This window comes from Fistularia commersonii, chromosome 13 (assembly GCF_037954325.1).
Source record: "Fistularia commersonii isolate RoL2024-O1a breed Wild chromosome 13, RoL_Fcom_v1.0, whole genome shotgun sequence".
Taxonomy (NCBI): domain Eukaryota; kingdom Metazoa; phylum Chordata; class Actinopteri; order Syngnathiformes; family Fistulariidae; genus Fistularia; species Fistularia commersonii.
In genome coordinates this window covers 7,975,557-8,001,104 of record NC_141296.1, presented here as the reverse complement: position 1 = coordinate 8,001,104, position 25,548 = coordinate 7,975,557, and the positions used below count along the sequence as shown (strand labels likewise).

Below are 25,548 nucleotides of genomic sequence, written 5' to 3'. Positions count from 1 at the left end.
AAGTGTGTAACTCACCAGTGACCTTTCACTTCCACTCCAAAGACAAAAAAATCGAAAGCCCTATCTTGTGATGACAGACATACTGTATCTCTGATGGACACATGCAGCTGCTGGAAATGACGTCCTGGATGAGAAAATTGCCTTATCTTGTATTTGTAATCATGTATATATCTGTAAATAGAACCCCCTGTTCTGAAAATTGAGTCCAAGAAAATGTCCTGACACACCCATACACACACACACACACACACACACACACAAACAAACAAACCAAACTCAATTGTGAAAAAAGTCTCAATACACTGCAATATTTTTCATATTGAAATAATATTGAATGGGCATATGTAGGAATTATATATTATTTGGCCTATGGAGATGAACAAATCAAATCACGCCTCTAGTATGGCTAAGATGAATGAGATGTCGGTCATTTTTCAAACAGTCATAGCACTTGTTACATTTAATGCAATATATCAGAAAAAAATTGAGCAATATATTCAAATAGGAATGGACAGTACAATTATTAATCTCTGTTTTCATCTGAAGATAAAGCAATGGCTGGAGCTGTATTCCCTGCGCTGTTTACTGCTGCCTTTGCTGACAAAGGGGGACTGTTTCTTGTAAGCACAATGGCATCATTGACCTAATGACAGCCCTCCCCAGTCAGTCAATAAAAATACAGGACATTTCAACAAAACCCAGGATATGCGTAATGTCAGCATGGACTTTCTTTCGGTCTATTTGATTCTGCCTCTGCTTTGGGCTCTGAAGATAAAAACTGTGCATTCGGCTCCCGATTTCTCCAGTAAGTGCTTGATTATTGGGGCTATTATTGTTTTCATGGTAAAAGCTCAGAACAGTGTAGCAAAAGGATTATGTTTGAGTTGTGGAAGGGCAAGAAAGGGAGATTTAGGATTTAAAAGAGAAGTAGATTAAAATAGACATACATCTTCAAAGATTTACAATCTGTTTAAGACAACATTATTCGAGCATATTAAATACAGTGAATCTCTGAATTAATTTTTTGATGTTTTTGAGCACAGGCTCTCAAAGGCAAGAGAATAGATCATTCTGAGTTAGTGTCTGGTACCGACTCCTGTTTGCTCCAAAAAGCCGTGAGCTGCTTCCATGGTTGTTACATGTGTAAATGTACACACCCATATACACTTACATATGTACACAGGCATAAGCACGCAGATAAATCCAACCCAATCCCTGGTACATATACCCAAACCCCCACAAAAGGTTTTTACAAAGGTTACAGTTAAAAAATATATGAATTTCCTTGTCAATTCTTTATATCTCCTCGTCAACAGTTTTCGTGCTTGCATTCGTTTTTATGAAATGCATTGTGTTAACGTAGATGCCTTTAAATTTGCTGTTCAATATTCTGCATTTACCCATGGGAGGAAAGGAAGATTAGCTGGAAACTAAATCTGGAACAAGATTCAGATTCATTGTATTTCACACCTTCTCCATGATACATATAGCTTTGATTAACATATCTTATTGTCCAATAAAATGAAGAATGCCTGGTACTCATACTGTAGTGGGTTGGATGCAGAAAGGATACATAATGTAGAAGAGGAGACCTTTTTTTAAAGGTTATCTGAATGTTGTTGTGCAAGTTTGTATAAGTTTGTATAAGTTGTCATAGTTTAAATACATCAGTTATTGTACAAGCCCCAGTGACTGAGACTGAGTCACTCTTGGAGCAACAAACAATAGTGAGCAGCAAACAGGGAACAAAGATCCTCCTATTGACTTGTTTACACTGGATAGGTTGGATGTTTTTTAAAAGTATAGTCAATATTCTTTACCATATCATCCAAACAAACCAAATGGCCTGTGCGTAAAAGTCTAGCCTGAGACTACAGCAGGGATTATTTCCGTTTTGTACATAAATTAGCTCAGGTGAATTCCATTTATTCCCCTCTGACGATTGAACACAAATTAAATAAAATTTCTATCTTCTTGCGTTGTTCTTTTAGCTTATCTTCAGACCATCCTCAAGAACCACACAGCGCATGCTTGTGAAGGAGACACTCTCACTGTAGCTTGTCCCTCCAGGACATCTGTTGCTGTCTTGTCAGCATTTTATGGACGGCGTGTTCCCAGTCAACACTTATGTCCCTCCACAACCATGAATCTAACACGTGACGAAGATGTTGAATGTACCTCTCCAGTGGCCATAGAGGTACATCAGTGAATTTTATACAGGAAGTCTTTTGAAAAAGATCATGTTTCAGAGGTCTTTATAGTACTTGTCTTATACTTTCAGAAAGTGTTGTCGGAGTGTCAGGATAGGCGGATCTGTCAAATTCCTGTCTTAAGCCCAGTGTTTGGTCAAGACCCTTGTCCACTTACAACCAAGTACCTTCTAGTCTCCTACAAGTGTCGGCCAGGTAGGCTGCAATGGGCCACGTAATAATTTCAGGATGTGGAAGCCATTTAAATAAAATAAGATAAGATTTTATTGATCCCCATTGAGTAAAAATCAAAACATTTCAATATAATATTTTTTTATCCACACTGCTCATCCACAATTATTATGGGAGCAAAAATGCATGTTTTTATTATTCAGTTGACAGTTAAAAAGAATGACACCCACTTGATATTACCTCATCTAGGCTCAGGTGAAGCTAAGGCCACAGACAACATCATTAAGTTGGCTTTCATGTCAAAGAGCAAATACAGGAGCAAATCATAAATATTTGCAAAAGATTGTTTTCATAAATAGTCATCACCACAATTTTTTGTCCTCTATTCAGAACACCACCGCACAAGACTTGTGTGCGAAAATGAGCGTTTGCGGCTAATGTGCAAGAATGACACAGTCCTTGCCATATACTCAGCAACCTTTGGACACCTGCTGCACGGCAGTCCCTTCTGTCCTCAGGGACCTGGACTGCAGACCGACATGGGTTTGCAACAGGATGCTTATGTGTGATCTTGTTGTGAAAATTATAAAATGCATAGAAAATGATGGAAAATGGGCAACATGTCTTATTTTTCATTTTGCTGATTATTTCTTTATTTGGTATCCTATTATTTATTCACTATTGACTGATTAAAATAAAGATATGTCTGATCTCTTCTGAGAACAATGTCACACTCATTTCTTTTGTTAGTCCATGAAAATAATCTGTTTCTTTCATTTTAAATTCAGAGTGTTTGTCATCATCGGCTCTAAGGAAGGTTTCACGTCGATGTCATGGCAGGGTAAATTGCTCTATACTGGCAGACACCCAAACCTTTGGGGACCCCTGTTTCCCTGGGACCAGGAAACACCTGCGAGTATCTTTCACTTGTGGTGAGTGAAAAAATGTATTCATTTGCTCATGACTGAGGTGATATGGTTCATGAGAAAAAGAAAAAACTTTCATTTCCTTCACAGTACCCCGATATCTTCTTGAAGATGTGGGACAAGGATCAACAGATCCTTTCATGATCTCAGACTACACACATGGTGAGGATAAGACAACTTTATGCTTTCTCACATGCAGATTTTGACTGGCATCTGAGCCGAGACCCCTCTCAATTGCAGGTGGATGGTACACTGGCCCCACCTACAGGTCTCAAAACACGTTCTTTACCAACTTTCTGGAGATCATTGAAAAAATGTTGGGTACGTTCAAGGATGCCTGTCGACTTCAGGCTAGGACTGCATGTAGAATGTAGCCCTTTAGATCAAATTTCAATGCACCGTGTAGGTGTATTGTGTTACAAAACCTTAAAAGTTAATGTTCACTGTAGGTCGATAACTTGATTCTATGGATTTAAAGGAAGGCAAAGTGCCCATATCTTCAATATCTTCACACACACACGCATGTACGCAGAAAAACTGCAATTGACTGCATTCAGTAATTTTTACCAAATATAAAACCTGCATGGCGCTTGAACTGTTGGGAAATAATTTGCACCTTTAAGATGTGATACATCACTATGTTGTGGTGTATTCAAAATCTAAATTTCAATTTGATAAAGGTTTACGTAATGTGTAATGTGATTCTTTGCCTATTAATCGGGGCTGTCATGCCTGAGATTAGATTTTACCTAGTGAACCAAAAATCCCCTCCACTATCTTACAATTAAATCTAGCCATTTTTCTGGGAGAGCTACCAGTACTGTTTGAGCATAAACTTGCCATTGCACATGTGTTAGATATTGACTTTGAGCAGCTAATTATGGCATCATCTACTTGACAGTCAGGACAAGTCCAAATACAGCATGGACTTCTTGGCTCCATCAAACACTAGTACAGAATATTTCTCTGCAAGTAGCCAAAGTCTTGTTATTATAGCACTACATTGCTTTCCTCTCACACAGCACATGGTGATGCATCATAGTGTATGCTGCCCTTCTGGGCCTCACAACGTCCAAGTTTCCCAGAACAAAGAAAAAAAAACTTCCAAGTTTTCATATTTTCAAAAAAAAAACAAAAAACTGTCACCTGAAAAGTAGTGGTGGAACTGTTATGTTTCTGTCCTGAGGAGAGGGTTATCTCCAAACACATCTATAAGTATTCACTGTTTTATGAAACAGGGCATTTAAGTTGTTCTAAAATATTTTGGTTGTGTAAGTTGTGTAGTTCCATATTTTCAATGCTAACATCGAAAAACAACAAACCAATTTTTTTACAATTTCCTAAGCATTAAAAATGTAAACTTGACAGATATACAGCATACAAGAACAAGACAGAGGTCCATAATGCCAATCTTGGTTTTGGGGCTTCTTTATGTTGCTTTTTCTGACCATGGTAAGCACTGAGATTAGCCAGGACAGCAGGTTTTGTATAAAAAGCAATAGTTATGTTGATAATCAAAGATGATACTATATATTTATAAAGTGGTGTTTAGCGCTTTGGGCTCACAACACGTAGGACCCTGGTTTGATTCCGACAAGGGACCTTTCTGTGTGCAGTTTCCATGTTCTCCCCGTGTCTGTGTCGGTTTCCTCCCACCGTCAAAAAACATGCAGCAGGTTAATTGGAAAAATTGGGAAAAATTTCCGAGAGAGAGTGAATGGTTGTCTGCCTGTTCATGTGGCCCTGCAATTGACTTGTGACCTATCCAGGATGTACCTCGCCCGATAGCAGCTGTAAAGGCTCCAGCATCCCCCGTGACCCTGAGAAGGATAAGCACCAGACAATGGACCTCATTATATCATATTTAATTAATGTCCATTCTCTTCCAGGTCTTCCAGAAAAAGTGGCCCTGTACTTTGTCTCTGGGATCTGTGCTGGTCTTGTGTTTCTCCTCTGCCTGTTTGGTCTTCGCTCCACATTAGTGAAAGATGTCAAGGATCTAATTTCTGACCTGAATGATGAGCTAAAAGCTTCACGCAGACAGCGCAGGGAGATGATGGAGAATCTCTACGATGATAACATTTCAGATACCTCGTCCTTTTGTCGTCTCACACAAGCCTACCGCACAGCAGACCTCTTCGTGCCTTCCACACTGGCAGTAGAGAGGGTGGATCAAAGTGTAGAGCAGATGAGGGATCTTCCCAATGGAGACATCTGGCCACATATAGACGCCAGTCCCTATGCGATGAACAAGATAAAAACCTACCACATCTAGATAGGGATCATTTTAAACCCCATTTTGCCAGCAAACTCAAGTTATGGACTGCATTTACATTTTTTTCCCTTAAAAAAATAACTGTAAGGCAGCTTGCACCTTACTTTAATTTATTTTTTAACCACATTTGCCGTGACTGTATAATTTTTGTAAGATAACATATTTCAGAAATTTCTATACAATAAAGACTTTCCAGCAGATTTGCTGTGTTATAAATAGAAAGTGACCTGTTCATTTCCCGATATCTACACGAATATATATTTAATGAGGTCTGCCTTTCCATCATCTTTCATAATGACAGGGCATTTAACCATTTTCAAAGTTCAAAGGTTCTTACCTTCTCAAGATGGTATAAACACATTTGCTCTTTCCAGTTGTAAGAAACAAACAAACAAATAAGCAAGAAAAAAAAACACAACTTGTGTCCATTGCAAGAAATTATGAAATGGTTGGAATAATGAAAATGTTTTGCCACACAAATAGAACTATATCTGTAACTAACACACACTGACTCAAATTTTGAATTTTTCGTGACTATATCAAACACAGTAAATATGAATTTATTACATGCTGGGGATATTGAATCCTCCTTTATGTTAACTCATTTGAATGGCAGGGGAGGAAAAGATATATACAGAGTGCGTGAATAAGAGATTTTTTGTCAGATCATCAGATGAAGTAATCATTACACAAAAGGTTTAACTGCTCTGTAAACTAAAGCATGCAATTCTTGTTTAGAGTTTTCATATATACTTTTATGTTCTTCTGTCAGCACCTTTGTATGTTTTTGATCAATAAAATATGTTTAAAATCATCATTGATTTTAAAAGTGAGTCTGACCTTTCAAACAAAAAAGGGGACTTGTTGGCAACAGCTGTATGAGCAACAAAATTACATATATACCAATTATAATAAAATGGATCTGTTTGTAATATCTTTTAAACAATCGTTCTTCCTATTTATTAGTTTCTCCTATGATTTTGTTATCTTTTGCAGCAAATATTGGAGTAACATCCAGCGAGCAAATTTGCAGTAGTCATACTTATGTAGTAGTCATACAAATGAACCCTTGTTTCCATCTTAGACGCGAGTGATTGTAAGCTGACAACAAAATCTTTTACCGCAACATTTCAACGAATTGAATAATGATTAATCGGATGGTCATTGATGTGTATGTCATATACACAGTATACGTTTTATATCCAAGGGGACCCAACAAGGGGACCTTTCTGTGTGGAGTTTGCATGTTCTCCCCGTGTCTGCGTGGGTTTTCTCTGAGTCCTCTGGTTTCCTCCCACAGTCCAAAAACATCCAGCAGATTAATTGGAAAACATTAAGGAAACTGTCCTGGATGAGTGAGTGAGTAAATGTTGTCTGTCTTTGCATGTGACCCTGCGATTGCCTGGCGACCAGTCCAGCGTGTACCCCGCCTCTCGCTCGATGACAGCTGGGATAGGCACCAACGTCCCCTGCGACCCTGAGTGCAGGATTTAGGCCTGGCCAAGTTCTTCATTCACAAAAACCTAATGCAAAAGTGTTCCCCCAATTTTATATTCTTTATAAACAATTTTGAATTAAATAAAAAATCCTTAAAAATTATGGAAAATCCAAAAACCAAAAAATGTACTGTTGATGTCTGAGATTCCTTGTGAACCACCAAGTTATATACACGTAACATGTATACATATTATACATATATACATATTATACATGTATACATATATATACATATTATATTTCCCTTTCAGGATTTTTTTATTTTATTTTAATTATCTATTTATTTATCTAATTATTTTCTTTTACTTTCGTTTTCGTCTAGTATTAAACATTTCTCACAAACCTTTAACAATATTAACTTCTGATTACATACAGAACGAATGTCCTTTTGTCCTTTGATTCCTCATCTCTCATCATCATTGACATTCGATTCTACCTTGCCATGTTTATTTGTACATATGTTTATTTGTTTATGCTATTTGGGTTCAATAAAAAAACCCTAATTGCAGGTTAAGCAGTAGAAGATGGATGGACAGATCGAATGAAAATACCAGTCATCGCTACACACTCCAATGCAGAAGGTGGCGATATACACGGAGTTGTTGCTGCAAACTGCTGCTAAAAATCCGGATGAAGCCAATCGGTGAAAAGCCGTCTGCGGTCTCCGTACTTTTAATGGAGTCAAGTCTTATAGTGCGGGCATTCACGATCGCCTCCTAGAGTAGCTAAACTAGCGCAACCCGTTACCAATTGTGAGTTTGTCGGGCAGGGAATAGGTCCTTACTGACTCTAAAGGAACTGGATCTTTTATCGTTTATGTTAGAATGGCGCAGATTTATTGGCCAACTCTGGGGTAAAGGCCCTTTTAAAAAATACCGACTCAATCTAGCGACAACAGCTGGCTAGCGAGCTAACGTTGACTAGCGTTTAGCGTCGACCACAAACTGGCCAACAGCTGTCACCCGGAAGGCCGAGGCTAACCGGGTGGGGATTTAACTTTCTCTATTCTGAGCCCTGACTGTGTTTCTAACGTCTGGACCCAACGGCACAAAGTCCTCTGCCAATGAGTAGCTGCTGTAATTCGTAAATCGGTAAGAATGGAGTCCTCTTCTGGAATATGCAACGAAGAGTGCTTGGCAATATCCTTTAAAGGAAAAGAGAAAGGAAACGCTAACAGTTGTTGTTCCTCGGTAGCTAACGTTAGCATCGTCTGTTCCACTTTGATTTTCAGCTGTTGTTAAGGCTAGTATTCAGCGTGGCTGCTGGCAGGACTTATTTGTAATTCAGGTTTAGTGACATGAATATTCATATAGATAATGTTGTTGAATTTGCTAATGTATACATGGTATATTAACTGTCTTAAATTCATCTCGCCAGTAACACACTCGTCTCACTGTGCTTGCTAACTTGACGATTGACGTCAGACATGATGTTGGTCATATTGGCTGGTGCGACTAAACTCCTCTACTGATTCGTTTCTTTTGTTAGTTCTTTTCATTTATTTATCCCCTGTCACATTATTTGGCCTTCACACTTCGGGGGAGTATGACTACAAGAAAATCTTCAGACTGACGACAATGCCAATACAAGCATCAACCTCATTAAGCTAGGCAGCGGTTTTAACATTTCAACTAAGTGCTTGTGACGGCAAGGCACTTTTCCCCTCCCCAGTCGCAATTATTCCTTGATTGTGCCGTTTACACTGTCAGAGGTCAGGAGCTGAGGGCAGGCCACAAGGAGCCCAGGCTGCTGTCACTTATTGAGCGCAATGGAGAGTTTATGTAAGTATTAGAGGTCATGGTGACAATTGATGGTTCTCCTTTCTTTGGGTGTTGGTGATTCAAGTGTGCTAATGTCTTAATACTAAAGAAACCTTAAATGTGCTACTCTATCTTTGTAGGTAACTGGAGTTGCTTGCTTTGGCCCATGTGACTTGTATTCTGCACAGGTTCAAGACTTTAGGGAGCTGTTGTGCTTCATTTTAGGATTATACTCAGTTATACTGGAGTTTGTATCAAGCAGAGTAGTAGTGTTGGATCATGGCACACACTTGTCCAAAAGGGAGTTGTAAGACAGGTTTGCTGGTCTTGGCACAAGTAGGGAGTACATTGGATGGATGCAAAGTAAACCATCTTCTGCGATAGTGAGTGACTGAATCATAAGCCTTGTTGTTTCCCTATGAGGGGCATTGCATATACAACATCTTTTTCAAGAGAAATAAGTTTGGTTAGGATTACATTTTATTTCAGCTTTTAAAGACACAAATCTAATAAAGATTAGTGCCATTATATCGTGATTGTTAATGTGGATACTGCAAATATCAGAGACTTTTGCAGTCCTTCCCTCTTTGATTTATAAGGTCAGTTGCAGTGCTGTGTTTTCCAAGAGATTGTTCTGTCCTTCAGTTTTTATTCTGTGGAAAGGTTCTTCTGTGAGTTTAAGTAAAACATCTTAAGGCAAAGCTAGAATATTAAGTTTAACCAAAAGCTTGGTAGAACATGTTTTAAACTCAAACCTGCTGTTTTCTAGTTGGAAGCAGTATGTAGTTGTGTGAAAGAGAGAGCCGTTAGTCTCGTTAATTAGCCATGGTCCAGCTCACTACCCATTATCCAGAGTTCCTCTACTTTGTCCTTCCCTGTAATAAGACTCACATGATAACAAGATCACAGTGCCAAGCTAACAGTGTTGAAAGCACATATACTCTGGGAAAGATGAGTACTGACAGGAAAATGTGGAAATCAGGTGTGAAAGTTCTGGCTCTGGACATTTTGTTGTATACAGTAGTAGATTATATGGGATGTACTGTAACTGAAAGGTCTTGAATTATTGTAGTTTTACACTGCATTGAAGTGATAATCTGACAATGATTGCTCTGTGCAGTTGAACATCAAACCCAAATTATTACTATTGGAATGATTGGAAAAAGGTTAATGTGTTAAAAATTTCATTAAACATCACAGTACATGTCTGAGGTTCCGTGTTTCTGCTGTTGTGGGGAAAATTGTATTCAGTACCTTTCAATTTTTGTGTCTTGTGTTCATTATACTGCTCTAGTTGTTGAGAATTGTCAATGTTCCGTGTACATTCTTACAGAATGTTGAAATTGATTTACTGTAATTTCCGGACTATAACTTTTTTCACACACATTTAATACTGTGGCTTAAACAATGATCCAGCTAATTTATAATTTTTTTGTATTAACGAGCTTCATGCCGTCAAAACATTTACCCTCGTCACATCGGAACAATGAAATTACCATGAAATTCTGAGGCTGTTTAATACTAATGGTTTTAGTGTGCAGGAGGAAGACTAAGATAGTGATCAGCTGGAGTAGGACAAAGTGGGGATAGAAAATGGATGGACTTTTCCTGGGGTTATTTATTATTAGAGTTTTTCATCAGCCGTGTTACAGGCACTGTTTGGAAAAAAGCATTTCCAGTACATATTTGTGGATGTTACTGGTATATATTTAATCAAAAGTAAAAAAAAAAAATTCTGTGTAAATATCTCATGTTACACTGTGGATACCTGCAGCTAATAGAAAAGTGCAGCCTATATATGTACACATATTTATTTGTTTATTTTTAGCTGGTGCGGCTTATATTCAGATGTGCTCAATATTCTAGAAAATATGGTTATTTAGTTTTTTCAGCTTAAGCTGTACAGACTGTATCAAAAGTTAGTCACTTGGCATCTCTTGATAGGTTTCTTGCAATTACAATATCAGATTCCTTGCAGATAAAAGTATTTTTCATATTTCTGAGCACATCAAGTGCTCGGTTCTTATAAGGGCTCTTATAAGAACTGTCTTTCTATCATTCAGTTTAGCAGAACTGAGTCATAACCTCCTGTCATTGTGAAATGGAATGCAAGATTGACACATTGTACGTCACCACTAGTCATTAGTAACCCTGTGTTCGGGAGGGCAAGTTTAACCCATATAACATTTTGAACTTCTTATACCAAGCTTTTGAATGTGCATCAGATGTTACCATTTCATCAACTAAACAAGACCAAATTCAACTAGTATTTTTAATTTCAGTCTTGTTATTTGGTGATAAGAAACTGGACATCTTCAACATGTATTTGAGCACATTTCACTTTGACGTTGATTGTTTAAGTTATCATTAAGTTGTTTTAATACTAAAATTCTAACAGCACTTTTATCCATATTGATTGTCAGGCATTTATGTATTCCAATATTTTCTTTCTGAATGCTCTGCATTAAACAACTTATGCAGCTGTACTGCATATGCTTTTATGTTTAAGCATGTTTGATCGTCCTAAATTATATATAACTGTCTGTTTGCTGATGTTAATTGTGAGTCTGTGCTGTTCTTCTCTAGACTGGGTATTTTGGCTTCACCTGATTCTGTTGTGTCTCGTCCAGTGGCTCAACTCTCTATACCCATCAATGGTAACTTTGAAATTTTAAAAGGTATGCAATTTTTTTTATTGGTTTGAGTAGACATATAGATATTTGATTATTTATTGTGTTTTATGCATCCAGCTTTTATGCATCCAGCTTTTATTTTATGTAGAGTATATGTCTCATGATGTTTGCCATGCTCCTTTTCCAGGTGCAGTAGGTTTGCTTATTACTTATTTACTTACTTACTTACTTACTTGGTGATTGTTCAGTGCCAGCATTGTGGGGTGAAAGTCCAGGATGCATGTTCCTTTGCATTTGCAAGAATTTTTAAAACGTTTCTATTGTAAAATATGTTTTTTTTGTTGTCATTTCAGAGGCTGAGGAGGCTCTTCTAATTGACTTTTCAGTAAATTGTAAGTTTCTTTTTACCCCCAGTGGATTTTAGCTATGCTTTCAAATGAGATTATACAGAAATACTTCATGGAGGAGCACAATACTAAGCCTGCACTATAGTAATGAAAGAGCCATACATCCATTATCCAGCTCTTATCCTACACTTTGAGCTACGGGGATGCCAGAGCCTATTCCAGCTATCAATGAGAGAGAGGAGGGGTACACCCTGGACTAGTTGCCAGTCTTGTTGCCAGGCCACATATAGAGATAAACATCCATTCACTTTGTCATATCACGGGCATTTTATCCAATTTATAGTAAAGAACCAAACCATAGCATTTATTGCAACTCAGCTCCTATTCAACCAAACTGCATTTTTAGAGCATGCCTATGGCATGTGTTTACATCTTTATTTAGTATCAGATGCCGGTCATGAGTTGCCAGGGCTATCTGAAAGAATGCTGAATGGGTTCATGGTTAAATCACTATGCTTTGTTTGCTTGTCAGCCTGCAATTCTTATGTTTAATGTCAGTCTGTGTCTCAATGTCTGTGCATGTTTCTCTGTCCCCAGCCTGTGTCAGGGTACGACTCAAAGGAGACAAAGCCCCAGAGCTCTTACTGGAACTCCAGGATGATGATCGGACTCAGACTTTTCTCACCCAGGTGAAGAGTGCTCAACAACAAGGTGAGTCTCCATTGGCTGATAGTAGATTAAATCATTTCAATTTGATAATTTCTTCCAAAGTCCAAAAATTGGCCATACAATTCAGTGGTATGATATGAACAATTAAATAACATATAATAACATAACAAAAAGACTGATGCATAGTCTTTTGTTTATTAATTTATTTATTACTCAACAAAAGATTTGTTTTTCTTGTTTAATTTTGTTTGATTGGTGTATGTTATACTGTATATTGCCATAGCCATGGCTGACAAACTTGCCAGCCATTGACATTTTAAATGGGAATGATTCATGGGATTCATGGGTGGTTCATGGGCCAGAGCCAGGACTTTTTTTTATTTATTTCTTTAACATTTTGAGATGGTGACTTTTTAAATGAATGCCAATATATAGATCATGCAAATATTTTGAATTGTTCTGGAAGTCAGTCATTCTATCATTTTCTCTCAAATAATCTGGAAAGATGCAATACATGGAAGAAAAAGGAAAAAGTAACTTACAACTCAAAAGGTGAAACCCTTTTGTCACCTTTTTTTAAGTTTGGTTTCATTTTTTCAGTTGCATCAGAACTTGCAAAAGCAATGGAGTTGTCCCAAATATCATTGAGAGGTCCAGTCCCCATCCCACCTCAAAGAGGAAGCAAGACTGCTAATTCTGTGGGCTCTGGAGTAAACCCACCCAAATCAAGTAATTCACAACCTCCTACCCTCAACTCAAGCACTTCAACAAATCAGAGTAACCCAGGTATAAACACAATGACAGCATCAAAACTATTATTGCATTTATGTGTTCTAAATCTCCAAAATTAGTAGTCATTGCAAGAAGAATATGCCATCTTTTCTGATGATCTAGCTCAGTCACTGGCCTCAGACTTCGGCTTTGAGGACAGCTTCAATCACACACTTAAAGTGGAGGAAAAAAAGAATCAACAGAACCGCATAGTTGCCTCGAGGGATCCTCCTCCTGTGCCCCCTCTACCGCCTCGCAAAGCGTCCTACACTACAGCTAATCCTCTTCCACCTGCACCAATCCCTAAAGAGAGAGCTGTCTCCTTACAGGCCAAAGACAACTCCTTCAACACCAAACCAGAGTAAGTTATTTGCCATTGCTGAATGTTAATCTTGAATTGAAATATAACAATTAGATCAATGTTGTTCTTTATCTTCCAGTAGTTATCAATCAGGGTTTGATACTGTAGACAGGCCAGGAACTTGGTGTGAAAGTCCTACCACAAACACTATGAGACAGGCCATGCTCTCCAGCCCAGCGGGACACAGAGAATACCTCATAAAACATCGTTTGGGCAAAAAGGAAAATGAGTATGTGGACATCCAGAATTTCAGGTGGGAAAAGCATGTTTGCCTTGAATTTAAGCAGGAATACAAAGAAAAGTTTAATATGATCGAAATTGTCTCTCCGGGCTCCATTACCCTCAAATCGTTCATTTGTACTTCCTTTTTTGTTCCTTAGGTTTTTCACAGGCACATGGAATGTAAATGGTCAGTCTCCAGATAGTAGCCTTGAGTCATGGCTCTGCTGTGATCCTGAGGCTCCTGATGTTTATGCTCTGGGGTCAGTGTAATCTCCCATGGTTATTTTTTGACCAGAAAAGTATACATGTCACTTCTTATGCTCATGCTTACTTAACATCAGATTTAATTACTTTATTTCTCTAGTTTTCAAGAATTGGACCTGAGCACTGAGGCCTTCTTCTACATGGATTCCTCCAAGGAGCAGCTGTGGCTAGAGGTTGTTGAGAGGAGCTTACACCCAAAAGCTAACTACAAGAGGGTGAGTAGCATCGATGCTTGAGTCTATATTTCTGTTTTTTTAATTCCTTGCCAAAGTATTCACTGTATTATATATTAGCTAGACAGAACAGATCTGTTTTACTGGATCCATCAAATATGTAGTAATGGACATTTTACCTTACCACCAAAAACAAATCCTTCATAAAACTTGCCACTGTTTACTTGCATTGTTGAATTAATTTAACTGTGATGGGTAATTGGATTACTCAAGATCAAGTTTTTATAATGGTTTGAATTAAAGGTGGAGCAAGGGAATGTTATTGTTCTTTCATTCAATTACAATTAGAGATTGCTCTTGATATTTAAGATTGACTTATGCAGAACACTGGGAAACTGCTCTTCGAGTATTTAGCTTTTTAAAGACATTATTTTTTTATATAGATCGCTGTGTATAGTTTTTTATTGTAATTTGACATTTCTTTATTTTGTTGCTTGGTTAGTCATGCTGCTGAAACATTGTGACTTGCCCTGGTGTTAGACAAGAAATGAACTAAGTGGAGTAATGAGAACTAATTTAAATAACAAAATACATAATAAGGCAAAATGTCGTTGTACATGTTTTTTTTTTTTTTTAAGTGTAGCCACAGTTTCATCTATAAACTTCGGGAAGGAGTAGCCATACACTTCTGTTTTGGTGGCTGTTGTGTCATCCGTTGTTAAATTGGTACGGAATTATACTTATATCCAATGTCCACAGGTTCGTATTATACGACTAGTTGGGATGATGCTCGTGGTCTATGTCAATAAAACTCACAAACATCATATAAAAGAAGTCGCTGCAGAACATGTTGGAACTGGAATCATGGGAAAAATGGTATGTTTAAACTTGCTCTCACAAGAAATACAGAATGGACATCCATGTCATATATTCCTTTTTTGAATTACAGATGCTGACTGACTCAAAACATTTTTATCTTATCCTTAGTTCATGATTGTTTTTGTTTTTTTTCCCAAGGGGAACAAAGGAGGAGTTGCTGTGAGGTTTGTTTTTCACAACACTAGCTTCTGCATTGTCAACTCACATCTTGCAGCACATGTGGAGGACTTCGAGCGCCGCAACCAGGACTATAAAGATATATGTGCACGCATGACCTTCCATTTACTTGAACATCCACCTCTAAGCATTGTCAAACACGAGTGAGTTCTTCAGTCTTTAAGATTAGTTCAGTTAAAAGTTGGGCTTTCATTTATTTATTTTTTTAAGAATTAAACTACATTTGAAGCTAAGTGAAGTTAATATACTTAAAATGTATCTTTACTTTTGGGCTGTCTTAATCAACTTGATAATTGCATCGCTAACATTGACTGGGTTAATATGGATTATGGTTGGGTTTTATGTGAGGAAACAAATAACTGATGGTCTGAGGAAATAAATTAGGCTAACTCCGTTCCCTTTTTTGTCCATTCTAGTGTGGTAATTTGGCTGGGGGATTTAAACTATCGCCTGTTTATGTACGATGCTAATGAAGTGAAACAGCTCATTATTCATAAAGAACTGAAGAAACTTCAAGAGTTTGATCAGGTAACACACATTTTATGATTTCCTCCAAACATTTGGTTGTTGGTGAACACCAAACAGCTGCAAAATGTTGCTGCAAAAACCTGCTATAATATAAACTGGTCTGTACCATGCACTTTATTAACAGCAGTCTTTCGCCCATAAAGGGCTTTTCTTATATTCCTTTTAAAGATGACAATCAGCTGTGTCGATGCCATCTGCAAAAAAACATGATTCCAGTGAAATAGATATTCTATTACAGTTTGCATGTTCAGTCTGTGATATTCTGATGAACTTCAATAATGAAAGGGCAGGATTTCATCATTTTCAAATTATTTTGTAAATTATGTATTCCTTAGAAAAACTAAACTGCTTTCTCCTAAATAAACCTGTCACACTAGCCAAAACAGCCACTCAAGATAGCCTCACCTAAACTTTTTTAATGCAGAATATCGATTTGGGACATGATTTTGAGCTTAGTAGCCCCCTTGCAAACAACTTTATCTCAGTAACAATTATAAACCACTTTCACTTGCCTTAAACTGTTTATTTCTTTTGCATAATGTTTGGCTGATTCAAGAAAATGGATTCAAGAAAAAGGGTTAATGTCCGTCCATCCATCCATCTTCGACCACTTATTGCTTAAGAGTTATTGATAATGAATGGAAATACTACAGTGCCTCAATGTATTTTATATTATGGACGCAAGCTTTATCTCCAACCAAATGCAACTTATGCACTGATTTTTGCTGTAGGTCATTTAACTAGTGTGAATCATGTTCACTGCCTCTCACAAAATGTTCGTAATTTTAATTCTGTTTTTACTGGTACAACCATTATAAATACACAGATGAAAACAAGCTGACACAATCACTGACAAACACTAGTTGTACTTGAAATGCCCTGAGAAATGATGCTCTGTCTATTTTGTTGTAGTAGGTCATGGTTTTCTTTCATTATAGATCAGTAAGATATCAGTGAGTTTAGGTAAGCATTAAGGTAAATAGGTTGAAACTCAGGAATTCTTCTTAAAGCTTCCTTTTATTTGTTTGTACATTTTTTCAGTTTGACAATAGTTTTCTCATTCTCTGCTAAAACTGTGCCCTTTTTTATATGCAGCTTAACATTCAGAGGCAGACCAAAAGGGCCTTCACTGACTTTATGGAAGGAGATATTAACTTCATTCCAACTTACAAGTATGACCCTAAAAGTGATCGATGGGACTCAAGGTAAATGCACATGCTATTTCTTTTTTTTTTTTTTACTACAGGTAAAAGTACAAATGTTCTTGAAGATTTTCACTCAGTAGTATAAGATTTCCATTCAATTTCAAATTATTTATTATTTCCAATTATTTATCAGAACAAAGGCAGCAATTTCCAGCCTTATTCCAATATTATAATAGTTGTTTGTGCATCCCAAGACCCCTAATACTCCTGATGAACTCTAAAACTGGGACTGTTCTTTTCAGTGGGAAGTGCCGTGTTCCAGCTTGGTGTGACAGAATCCTATGGAGGGGCAACAATGTCAAGCAGCTCAAGTACAGGAGTCACATGGAAATGCAAACAAGTGACCACAAACCTGTCAGCGCCATCTTTAAGATAGGGGTATGAAGCACTGATGCCACATTTCTTATGCTGTAATTACACTACATTTCTTAAATCTAAATTGTAGTTTTATTACTTATATCATGCTTAAGATCTGCTTGCAGCTATTTTTTAAGATAAACCCATATCTAATATTTGGGTATCATTTAACAGCTGATGCTATTGCATTAAATGGAGAGTAACATAATGCAAGCTTTTGATTTCTGAAACACCTTTAGATATTGCAGTATTTTAATTGCATTTTAAATATAAAAAGTACTCCACCGGTGTGAAAAGTCTCTGAATATGCATTTGAATGCTAAAAATATGAAACTCTTTGCATTTAAAATATCCTGACACTTTGAATGACATGAGTATCCATCTCCCTATTTAATGAAAAATTGGGGGAAAAAAAAAATCAAGTTATGACACTTAGACCAGTGGTCCCTAACCTTTTTATCACCACGGACTGGTCAACGTTTGACAATTTTACCACGGACTGGGGGGGGTACACGTAGATTGTTTTTATTTCGACTATAATAATAAACTTGAATTCCCATTAGAAAAGAAACTGTCTGTTTTCACTCACTTTGCTAGCTTGTGGGTTACATTTCAAATGACTGAGATATAAACGAGAGATTCCAATCATTTTTCAAAATAAAAAGATTTTCAAAATAAAGATTGTTCAGACTTTGATAATAAATCCCACGAAAATAATTTATTATTTCTTGGGGCGCCCGATACAAATTGATCCTTGAACCAGTACCGGTCCATGACCTGGGGGTTGGGGACCACTGACGTATACCATATAGTATAAACTATATAGACTGCTGAAATCCTCATGAAACTTATGTGTACATGACTATTTGCACTTTTTGAAACGGTGCGCCCTAATTGTAGTTATCCACAGTTTAACTTAGCTTTGTTTTTAATGTCTCTTGTTTTTTCAGCACTGAAAGAGGCCATGATTAAGCTGCTTTAAGGCTGCTTAAGTTTTTTACATTTATCTTTTTTATTTTCATGCTAAGTATTTGTATTTATCTTATTTTAGTGCACAAAATTTGCTACTGCTAGAAATAAGGCTACTGAAACACTGTCCGAAAAGCATAAAAACACAAACAAAAAGTAGTTGTGTATATACCTTTCATAACCCACAATTGTACAATAGCACCAGAAATGACATCCCTTTTTTCGGAATTAAAACCACGACCACTCCCTCAGGTACACTAAAATTGGAGCATCGCAAATTGGTTGTAATACATTACATTAGTATCTAGGTGCCTGATCAATACTGTATAATGAAATATTACTGGTTTTCATTAAAGGTTAAAGTTGTGAATGAACAACGCCACAAAAAGGTATTTGAGGAGATTGTTCGAGCAATGGACAGAATGGAGAATGATTTTCTTCCCTCTGTATCTCTGAGCAGAAGAGAGGTAAGAATAAGACTGAAAATGCATTTGAATGCCAGTAGCTAACATTTCTTTGTCTGGCACAGACAGGATATACCAGTGTTTCATTTGAGGATGTCTTCACTTGATGTGTGACAAATCTCATTTTGTTTTTCACTGTCCTCCAGTTTACATTTGAGAATGTGAAATTCCGGCAGCTTCAGAGGGAACGTTTCATAATAAAAAATGACGGTCAGGTACCTTGTCATTTTGCCTTTATTCCCAAACTCAATGACTCACAGTACTGTAAGCCCTGGCTACGTGCTGAACCAAGTGATGGATTGCTGGAGCCCAGTAAGTCATTTTAGTAAATTAGATGAAATATTGCAAAAATTGTAATTGTTTAAAATGAAGTGTCCTAGGTACAGTAAGGTGTTTACCGTTCACCAGTTGGTAGAGTTATTGACTCTTAAATTGAGGAAGTGCTATATATTTGAGCTATCACTCCCCAGTACATTATGCTGAATAGTTACAAATTCTCTTTTCTGGTTAAGAAGAAGGTCATAACCTACAGATGAAAGAATAAGAAGTAACTTCATTTCTTTGTTAAATGTTCAGTCTGTTAATTGCTTCAAGCCAGCTCCTCTGACAGTGTTGTCATCAGTAATGCATTTGTCATTTGAACAGATGAGAACCTAGAGATCTATCTGGAAGTATATGTCAGTAAAGACTCCGTCACCCTGCTCAACTCTGGAGAGGACTCCATAGAAGATATTCTGGTGCTTCATCTTGACCGGGGCAAGGACTACTTCATTACCATCTCAGGCAACTATCTACCCAGCTGCTTTGGCACCTCATTGGAGAGTTTGTGCCGCATGAAGAAACCCATTAGAGAGATCCCCATTACCAAACTCATTGACCTGGTGAGGGAATGTTTTTGAGTGATTATTTATTCATTTAGTGAAAATCCATAGGATTACAGATCAAAAAAATAACTTCCTGAGAGTAGTTAAAACCTTAAATTTATAACCGAAACATTCTGCTGTACTGACTTGATTCTAGTGTGATGGTTGGATTTCATTTTGCATTTACCTGGAACGTGTGATAGCATACAAAATAGATTCTCTATTACTTCAGGGTAAACAGAAAGAACCTGTTTTTGGAGAGGATAAAATGTCACAATGAATCTATTTATGGTGAAAAAGGAAGTGGCAAAAACAAAAAAGGGTAGCTCCTACATAAAAATTACTGACTCAGTATCATTTAAAGGAATCTGACCATAGTGGGCTGAACTAACATGAGTGCTTCTGTCTCTTTCCATTGTGCTATTTTTGATCCAATGGTGGCTCTTAAATAGTGCTATCATCACTCAGTGCTACTTTCCGTTTAAGCGTTCCCAGTTTCCCATTGGCCTTCATTGGTTAGGATGACATGATTTATGCAATCCATCATCTATCAGTCTTTCTTGATTCTGATGAGTAGTACTTTCTTCTTCTTACGACTTTTGTTTCCTTTCATCACCCCTTCTTGCCTCGATCATTCCTTTCCAATTCTTCACTGTGGTTGTGGGCTGACTTCTTGCTCAGGGAGAGGACAGCTTCATGGAAAAGGTAAAACATAAATGCTTCTAATGAGGAGACAACAACAAGACAGTCACAAATCAACACAAGATATGTTAGACCTCTTTGTTGACTTTCCCATCACTCAAGAGAGGGAAATGTGGTGCCAGGCATGTTTTATCAACATCATGCCTCAGAGGCACTAATTAAGGCTTAATTAGATTTCAGTGAATAAGTATTGTTAGTCTATAACTAAGTACTTATTAATCAAAGTATTGTTTGACAACAAAGATAAAATGCATTTGTTTGTATACTGAGTTAATTTATAAACTGCCCAGTATATCAAAATCTAACCTATTTTGATATGTGGTTGTGAGCTGAATATACTATGTAAGATGATAGCATTAAAGCACAATTTCAAAATGCCAGTTGACCAGACAGGGAAAAAATGCTCAACTAAAATAATCTTTTCATGCACCTTTTCATCATTTATATCACATCATTTATATCATACTGTTTTTTGGTTTTTTTTTTTGCAACAGTATTGCACTCTGACAACATAGTCCTGATCATACAATAACTTGCTTTAACACTGTTATCCTCTTACAATAGTTAATTTGTTAAAATTAATTTTGCATCTCAGATAGCTGACAAGGGCAGTACCTGGTGATCCACTTGCAATCAGCTCTGCAAGCTTTCCGCTCTGCCTGTATAAATCATTCGCCCATTATATCTGTGTGGGAAGGGTACACACATGTGCACACACTACAATTTCATAGTATATAAGTCATCCTGTACCAGGGAATAAAACAGATAATCGTAGGTAATTGAGAATAAATATTAGGATCTATTCAGCTAAGCACAAACAGTTATTCCAAGCTTGTCATGCCCCCCCCTTCCATTTCATAACATGTCTAATTAGTAAAAATGAATGCCTGCACAAATTAACATCCACCTAATTTTAAAATGAACTTAATGCTGTATTTTATTTTATTCAAGCTTTTGCTCTGGCCCTCATCTTGATGATTAGTAATATTAGTAACAAATAAGGTTAAGGATAACTCTTTGATTGAATTGCATTGGTTCAGTATTTTCCCATTTAAAATTTTCTACAGCTTTATGAGCTGTGTTTATTTTTGGATGTCTCCTATGAGACTTTAATCCATTTGCAGAGACGACAGAAAAGCGCTTTCATGCACTCTGTGAGATGGGTCCACTTCAAGTCTTTAGACCAAAGCGATAACCTTATTGGTTCCACTCAAGCAGCACTTGACTGTCAATCATGCTTGTTGTCAGTTTAACATGAAATGTGTTGTCTTTTTTTCATGAACCGAGTTTAGTCTTGATGTCATCTTGAGTTGATTCATGTCGTAATGATGACCATTTTTTCCAATAGGAAAAGTCCAAGGTGAACTTCCTTATGGTGGATGATGCAAGCACTGAGGACAAACCTCTAAAAATTCCCAAGGAGGTGTGGATTCTAGTTAACCAACTCTTCACCAAGTCTTGTGACCAGGTAATTACAATCCTAATGTATACCACAAACAGACAAAACTGATAATGTCTGAAAATTCCCCAGATTTTATCATATAAGAATTTTTTTCTTTGAATGTTTGCTAATAACATAACTTGATAAGTACAGAGTATACCAGTTCTTTTCTCTGTAACATACTAAATGTGGAATGCTTCGTATTCGATCTTTTGTTCATGAAAGAAAAGGACCCTTAAGGACATCCAATCACCAAGTAATTTTATATGGTAGCAAATGCAATCAATTAATTATTCACAAGACAAATTCAATGATAAATCAAGAGCAAAGTATGACCTCACAGTATGACTTTTAAATAGCTGTATTTATTGTGCAAACCATAAATATACTGATGAGTACACTTGTAATGTTTTATATTTGCCTCTATTTCAGGAGGACTTGTTCCAAACCCCTGGTTTACAAGAGGAGTTGCAGAGCATCATTGATTGTCTGGACACCAGCATTCCGGAGTCCATCCGTATCCTCATACAATCTGCCAGTAGTAGATATCACAGAGGCCCTGCCAGCAATCTTAAGGACAACAGGTCAAATTCTAGATGCACCTAAGTAGTATTGTTAAACAGACAGCGGTACTCACTAACTTAAGGCATCTTTTTTACTTGCTTTGAAAATGAGTTAATATGCCAATGATTATGAAAATAGCAAATCCACAGTGAGCAAATTTGCCCTGGAATACTTCATCATATGAAATGAACCAGAACAACGAACTTGTGTTTATTTCAAATTGCGGAATTTCAGCATTTCGGTGAAAGTCAGTACTTAAGAGACATTTTGGTCACTCCATTTCAAATCCATGCTCACAAAACTTGTGGCTGGTATGTCATTGTCCAAATACCAGTAAATCGATAGATATACTATGTCAGTGCTGAACCATGTAATTTAGGGCCTCGCTATTTCATAATGTAATGGAAGTAGCAGTAATATAGTAAGACATGAGGGCAATGACCAATCAAAGTTAATCCCATCTGCATATGCTTGTATGCTGCACAAAATTTGAAATGCAAAGATGAGACCCTTAGGACTTTGTACAGGATTATTTTTCTTAATTCCGATGTAGCTGGTTGCAATCATTCAGTGGCTGAAGCTCTGCTGATATTTTTGGAGGCCTTGCCAGAGCCAGTAGTATGTTATGAACTCTACCAGCGGTGCCTAGAGTGTGCTCATGACAGTCGCCTCTGCAAACAGGTGCGTGTGTCTCTTTATTTATATGGGAATTTAGGTTTTGCATGAGGTATTGTTCTTGAACATTTTGAACTTCTTAGCCCTTTATTTTACAGGATATTTATCCTTTTTTATGTATAAACTGATGCATACCACTGAACTTTGTCTCTGATTGATAGTTGATCTCCCAGCTGCCACGTGCTCACCGCAATGTGTTCCGCTACTTAATTGCCTTCCTGAAAGAACTGCTCAAGCACTCATTCAACAACAACTTGACAGCCAGCCTCATAGGTATAAGATTCCTCCTGATGTTTATCATACTTCTCACATAGGTCAAGCTCCCCATTTAGAAACCTCAAATAAACATAACAGTCTTAACTTATGTCAGTATGATCATTTTGAAGTTGAGAGTATCAGGAATCTGATATTTGCTATTAATCAACCAACAAAATGTTTGCTATTTAGCCAACTTTATGTTACTGTGTGTTTCTATATAAAACATTTGAGAGCCAATATTGAGCTCTGGTAATTTCACAGACCAATAATATAGATCTCAATGTTTAAAAAGTTACTGACATGATTTAAATTATCATACAAGCTCAGAAAAGCCATAGGATCTGCCAAAACAATTCTCTGAGTAGCTCTGTAAAAATAACCTGCTATTTTTCGGAAGTCATTAAAATATGCTAACAGTTTTTTATGATACTTGATCTGAAAACAAGTTTTCAGAGTCTGAGCTTGAAATGTAGCCTCCAAAGATTTGAAACAAAATAATTGTTATTAAAAACATGACACCTGACTGAATCGTCTCAATTTGTTTTTAAAGCTCAGTCATATTTAGGAGACATTTTTTTCTACACAACTCCGTTTGATTCTGCTGGGACTGAACATTCTGTGTACTTGTACACTTTTTATTAAGCAAATTATTACATCTCACTTGGTCCATTAGTGATGAAACAGATTTAATTTCTTACATGTTTTTTTTTCTTATCCTTCTAGCTTCTCTCTTTGCCAGCCTCCTCATCCGACCACCTCCCAACCTTGTGAGCAGGCAAACATCCCATGACCGGCAAAAAGCTATTGACTTTGTTCTGGGTTTCCTCATGGCAGGAGACGAGGAGTGATGAAAGTCCCTTGAGGTGTCTGCAAAATTCCAAGTTGCTTAGTGTTTTTGAAGGACCCAAAGACCTTTGTGCAACATGCTTTATTTAGTGTTTTCCATCTCTTGCTAAGCTGTGCAGTTTTTATTTGCACTCTACTATTCATTAACTCTCAATTGAGATCCCTAATGCAAATTTTGCTTCAATTTGAACAGTAATATTTTAGCCCAGTATCATAGATTCAGTGCCAGAACACTAAGAAGCGGTTTGAACTGATTCCTATGCACTTTCTGATGACCTTAAGGATCTCTGCCTCCAGACTGGTCATCTTATTATTCAGCTCACCCTACTTAACGAGAATCAAACCAAAATGAAAAGCGAGTGATATGGATATCAATTCAATAAATAACAATAGAGTACTATAAACACACACACACACATATATATGTGTGTGTGTGTGTGTGTGTGTGTGTGTATGTTTATAGATGTGTACCATTCAAAATTTTGTGACGAACATGACAATCTTCGACTTAGTATGTTTAGACTTGATAGTTACAATCAACTGTTTTTTGCATTTCAGATGAGGTAACAATTATCTCAAAGAATTATATAATATCCATTCTATTTCTGCTGTTATTTGTGTTTTACTGTTCAACTAGCTTTGTACCATATACATCTTTTTTTCTTTCAATGTACATTTTTATCAAAATTTTCATAATTTTCTTTCAACCAGTTAGTGAAAATCATTAATTATGGAGGTTAGCAATGTTTGTTCTGCCCCAACCATGAGCCTAGCATTTAGTTTTATTTCTTCTTGAGTTACAGAACAAGTTTAACACACTAACTTACCAAGTTAAATTGTAACCCTCTCTGGGTCCTCATGTCTTAAATGGTGTAAATACTGATGATGTGACTGTTGTTACAGTGGTGCAAATTGTCTTTTATGTTTTCAATGAAGATGGTACTATTGATTTGTTTACATGTCTTTTCTCACATCTAAAGGCTTATATTTCCTGCTCGTTATTCCTTGATATAGGTATATGTATGTATGTATACAAAGACACTTATATTATGTTGCTTACTGTTACTCTAGATGCTGCATTGTTGAGATGAAAGTTTAAGATTTAACAGATCATTACAAGATATTGCCTGCCTCTATGTGCATTTTTGCCATGGAAGAAATTGTGGCAAAACTTGTTAAGCAAAAAGGAATTTGTTTGTTCTGTAATGAAGATTATTTTCTCTAAACAGACATCATTATTGGCTACTCCTGTCCACAGAAATGGCCACAGCATTCAGAAGATTATTTTATCTTTATCCACGCAATGTATTTTTTTCTTTTGTAAGCTTCTGGTGCTTTTCT

The 25,548-nt window shown here is 36.9% G+C and overlaps 2 protein-coding genes across 9 annotated transcripts; both read left to right on the top strand.

Annotated features, from left to right (window-relative positions):
• Nucleotides 1-679: 679 nt before the first annotated feature.
• On the top strand, nt 680-6,393 carry LOC147227832 (protein eva-1 homolog C). Of its 3 annotated transcripts, none has more exons than XM_086158568.1 (8): nt 680-805; nt 1,992-2,197; nt 2,282-2,405; nt 2,772-2,924; nt 3,170-3,313; nt 3,398-3,469; nt 3,548-3,628; nt 5,197-6,393. In XM_086158568.1, the coding sequence occupies exons 1-8, from the start codon at nt 706-708 to the stop codon at nt 5,580-5,582; spliced, it is 1,266 nt and encodes a 421-aa protein (XP_086014694.1). In that variant the 5' UTR covers nt 680-705; the 3' UTR covers nt 5,583-6,393. The 3 variants fall into 3 exon arrangements, with proteins under 3 accessions (XP_086014694.1, XP_086014695.1, XP_086014696.1); XM_086158570.1 differs by having other exon boundaries at nt 687-805; nt 2,071-2,197; XM_086158569.1 differs by lacking the exon at nt 3,548-3,628.
• A 1,329-nt stretch (nt 6,394-7,722) lies between these two features.
• On the top strand, nt 7,723-25,503 carry ocrl (OCRL inositol polyphosphate-5-phosphatase). Of its 6 annotated transcripts, none has more exons than XM_086158580.1 (24): nt 7,723-8,170; nt 8,789-8,860; nt 11,426-11,517; nt 11,826-11,864; nt 12,417-12,530; nt 13,089-13,274; nt 13,383-13,620; nt 13,700-13,873; nt 14,001-14,102; nt 14,207-14,321; nt 15,039-15,155; nt 15,297-15,478; nt 15,752-15,863; nt 16,959-17,068; nt 17,311-17,446; nt 18,751-18,861; nt 19,005-19,170; nt 19,504-19,739; nt 20,403-20,426; nt 21,772-21,891; nt 22,297-22,381; nt 22,982-23,109; nt 23,265-23,376; nt 24,085-25,503. In XM_086158580.1, exons 6-24 carry the CDS (start codon nt 13,112-13,114, stop codon nt 24,207-24,209), a joined length of 2,556 nt encoding a protein of 851 aa, XP_086014706.1. In that variant the 5' UTR covers nt 7,723-8,170; nt 8,789-8,860; nt 11,426-11,517; nt 11,826-11,864; nt 12,417-12,530; nt 13,089-13,111; the 3' UTR covers nt 24,210-25,503. The 6 variants fall into 6 exon arrangements, with proteins under 6 accessions (XP_086014706.1, XP_086014703.1, XP_086014701.1 ...); XM_086158577.1 differs by having other exon boundaries at nt 7,723-8,219; nt 8,782-8,860; nt 13,703-13,873; XM_086158575.1 differs by having other exon boundaries at nt 7,723-8,219; nt 8,782-8,860.
• The last annotated feature ends 45 nt before the right edge of the window (nt 25,504-25,548 follow it).

Excerpts from the sequence above, each read along its gene's own strand:
- LOC147227832 (XM_086158568.1), top strand. The coding sequence starts at position 706 with ATGCGTAATGTCAGCATGGACTTTCTTTCGGTCTATTTGATTCTGCCT. Across the intron at positions 2,925-3,169 it reads TGGACTGCAGACCGACATGG|AGTGTTTGTCATCATCGGCT; the intron begins GTTTGCAACAGG and ends TTTTAAATTCAG. Across the intron at positions 3,470-3,547 it reads GATCTCAGACTACACACATG|GTGGATGGTACACTGGCCCC; the intron begins GTGAGGATAAGA and ends TCTCAATTGCAG.
- ocrl (XM_086158575.1), top strand. The coding sequence starts at position 8,177 with ATGGAGTCCTCTTCTGGAATATGCAACGAAGAGTGCTTGGCAA. Across the intron at positions 13,621-13,699 it reads TCCTTCAACACCAAACCAGA|TAGTTATCAATCAGGGTTTG; the intron begins GTAAGTTATTTG and ends TTTATCTTCCAG. Across the intron at positions 23,377-24,084 it reads CTTGACAGCCAGCCTCATAG|CTTCTCTCTTTGCCAGCCTC; the intron begins GTATAAGATTCC and ends TTATCCTTCTAG.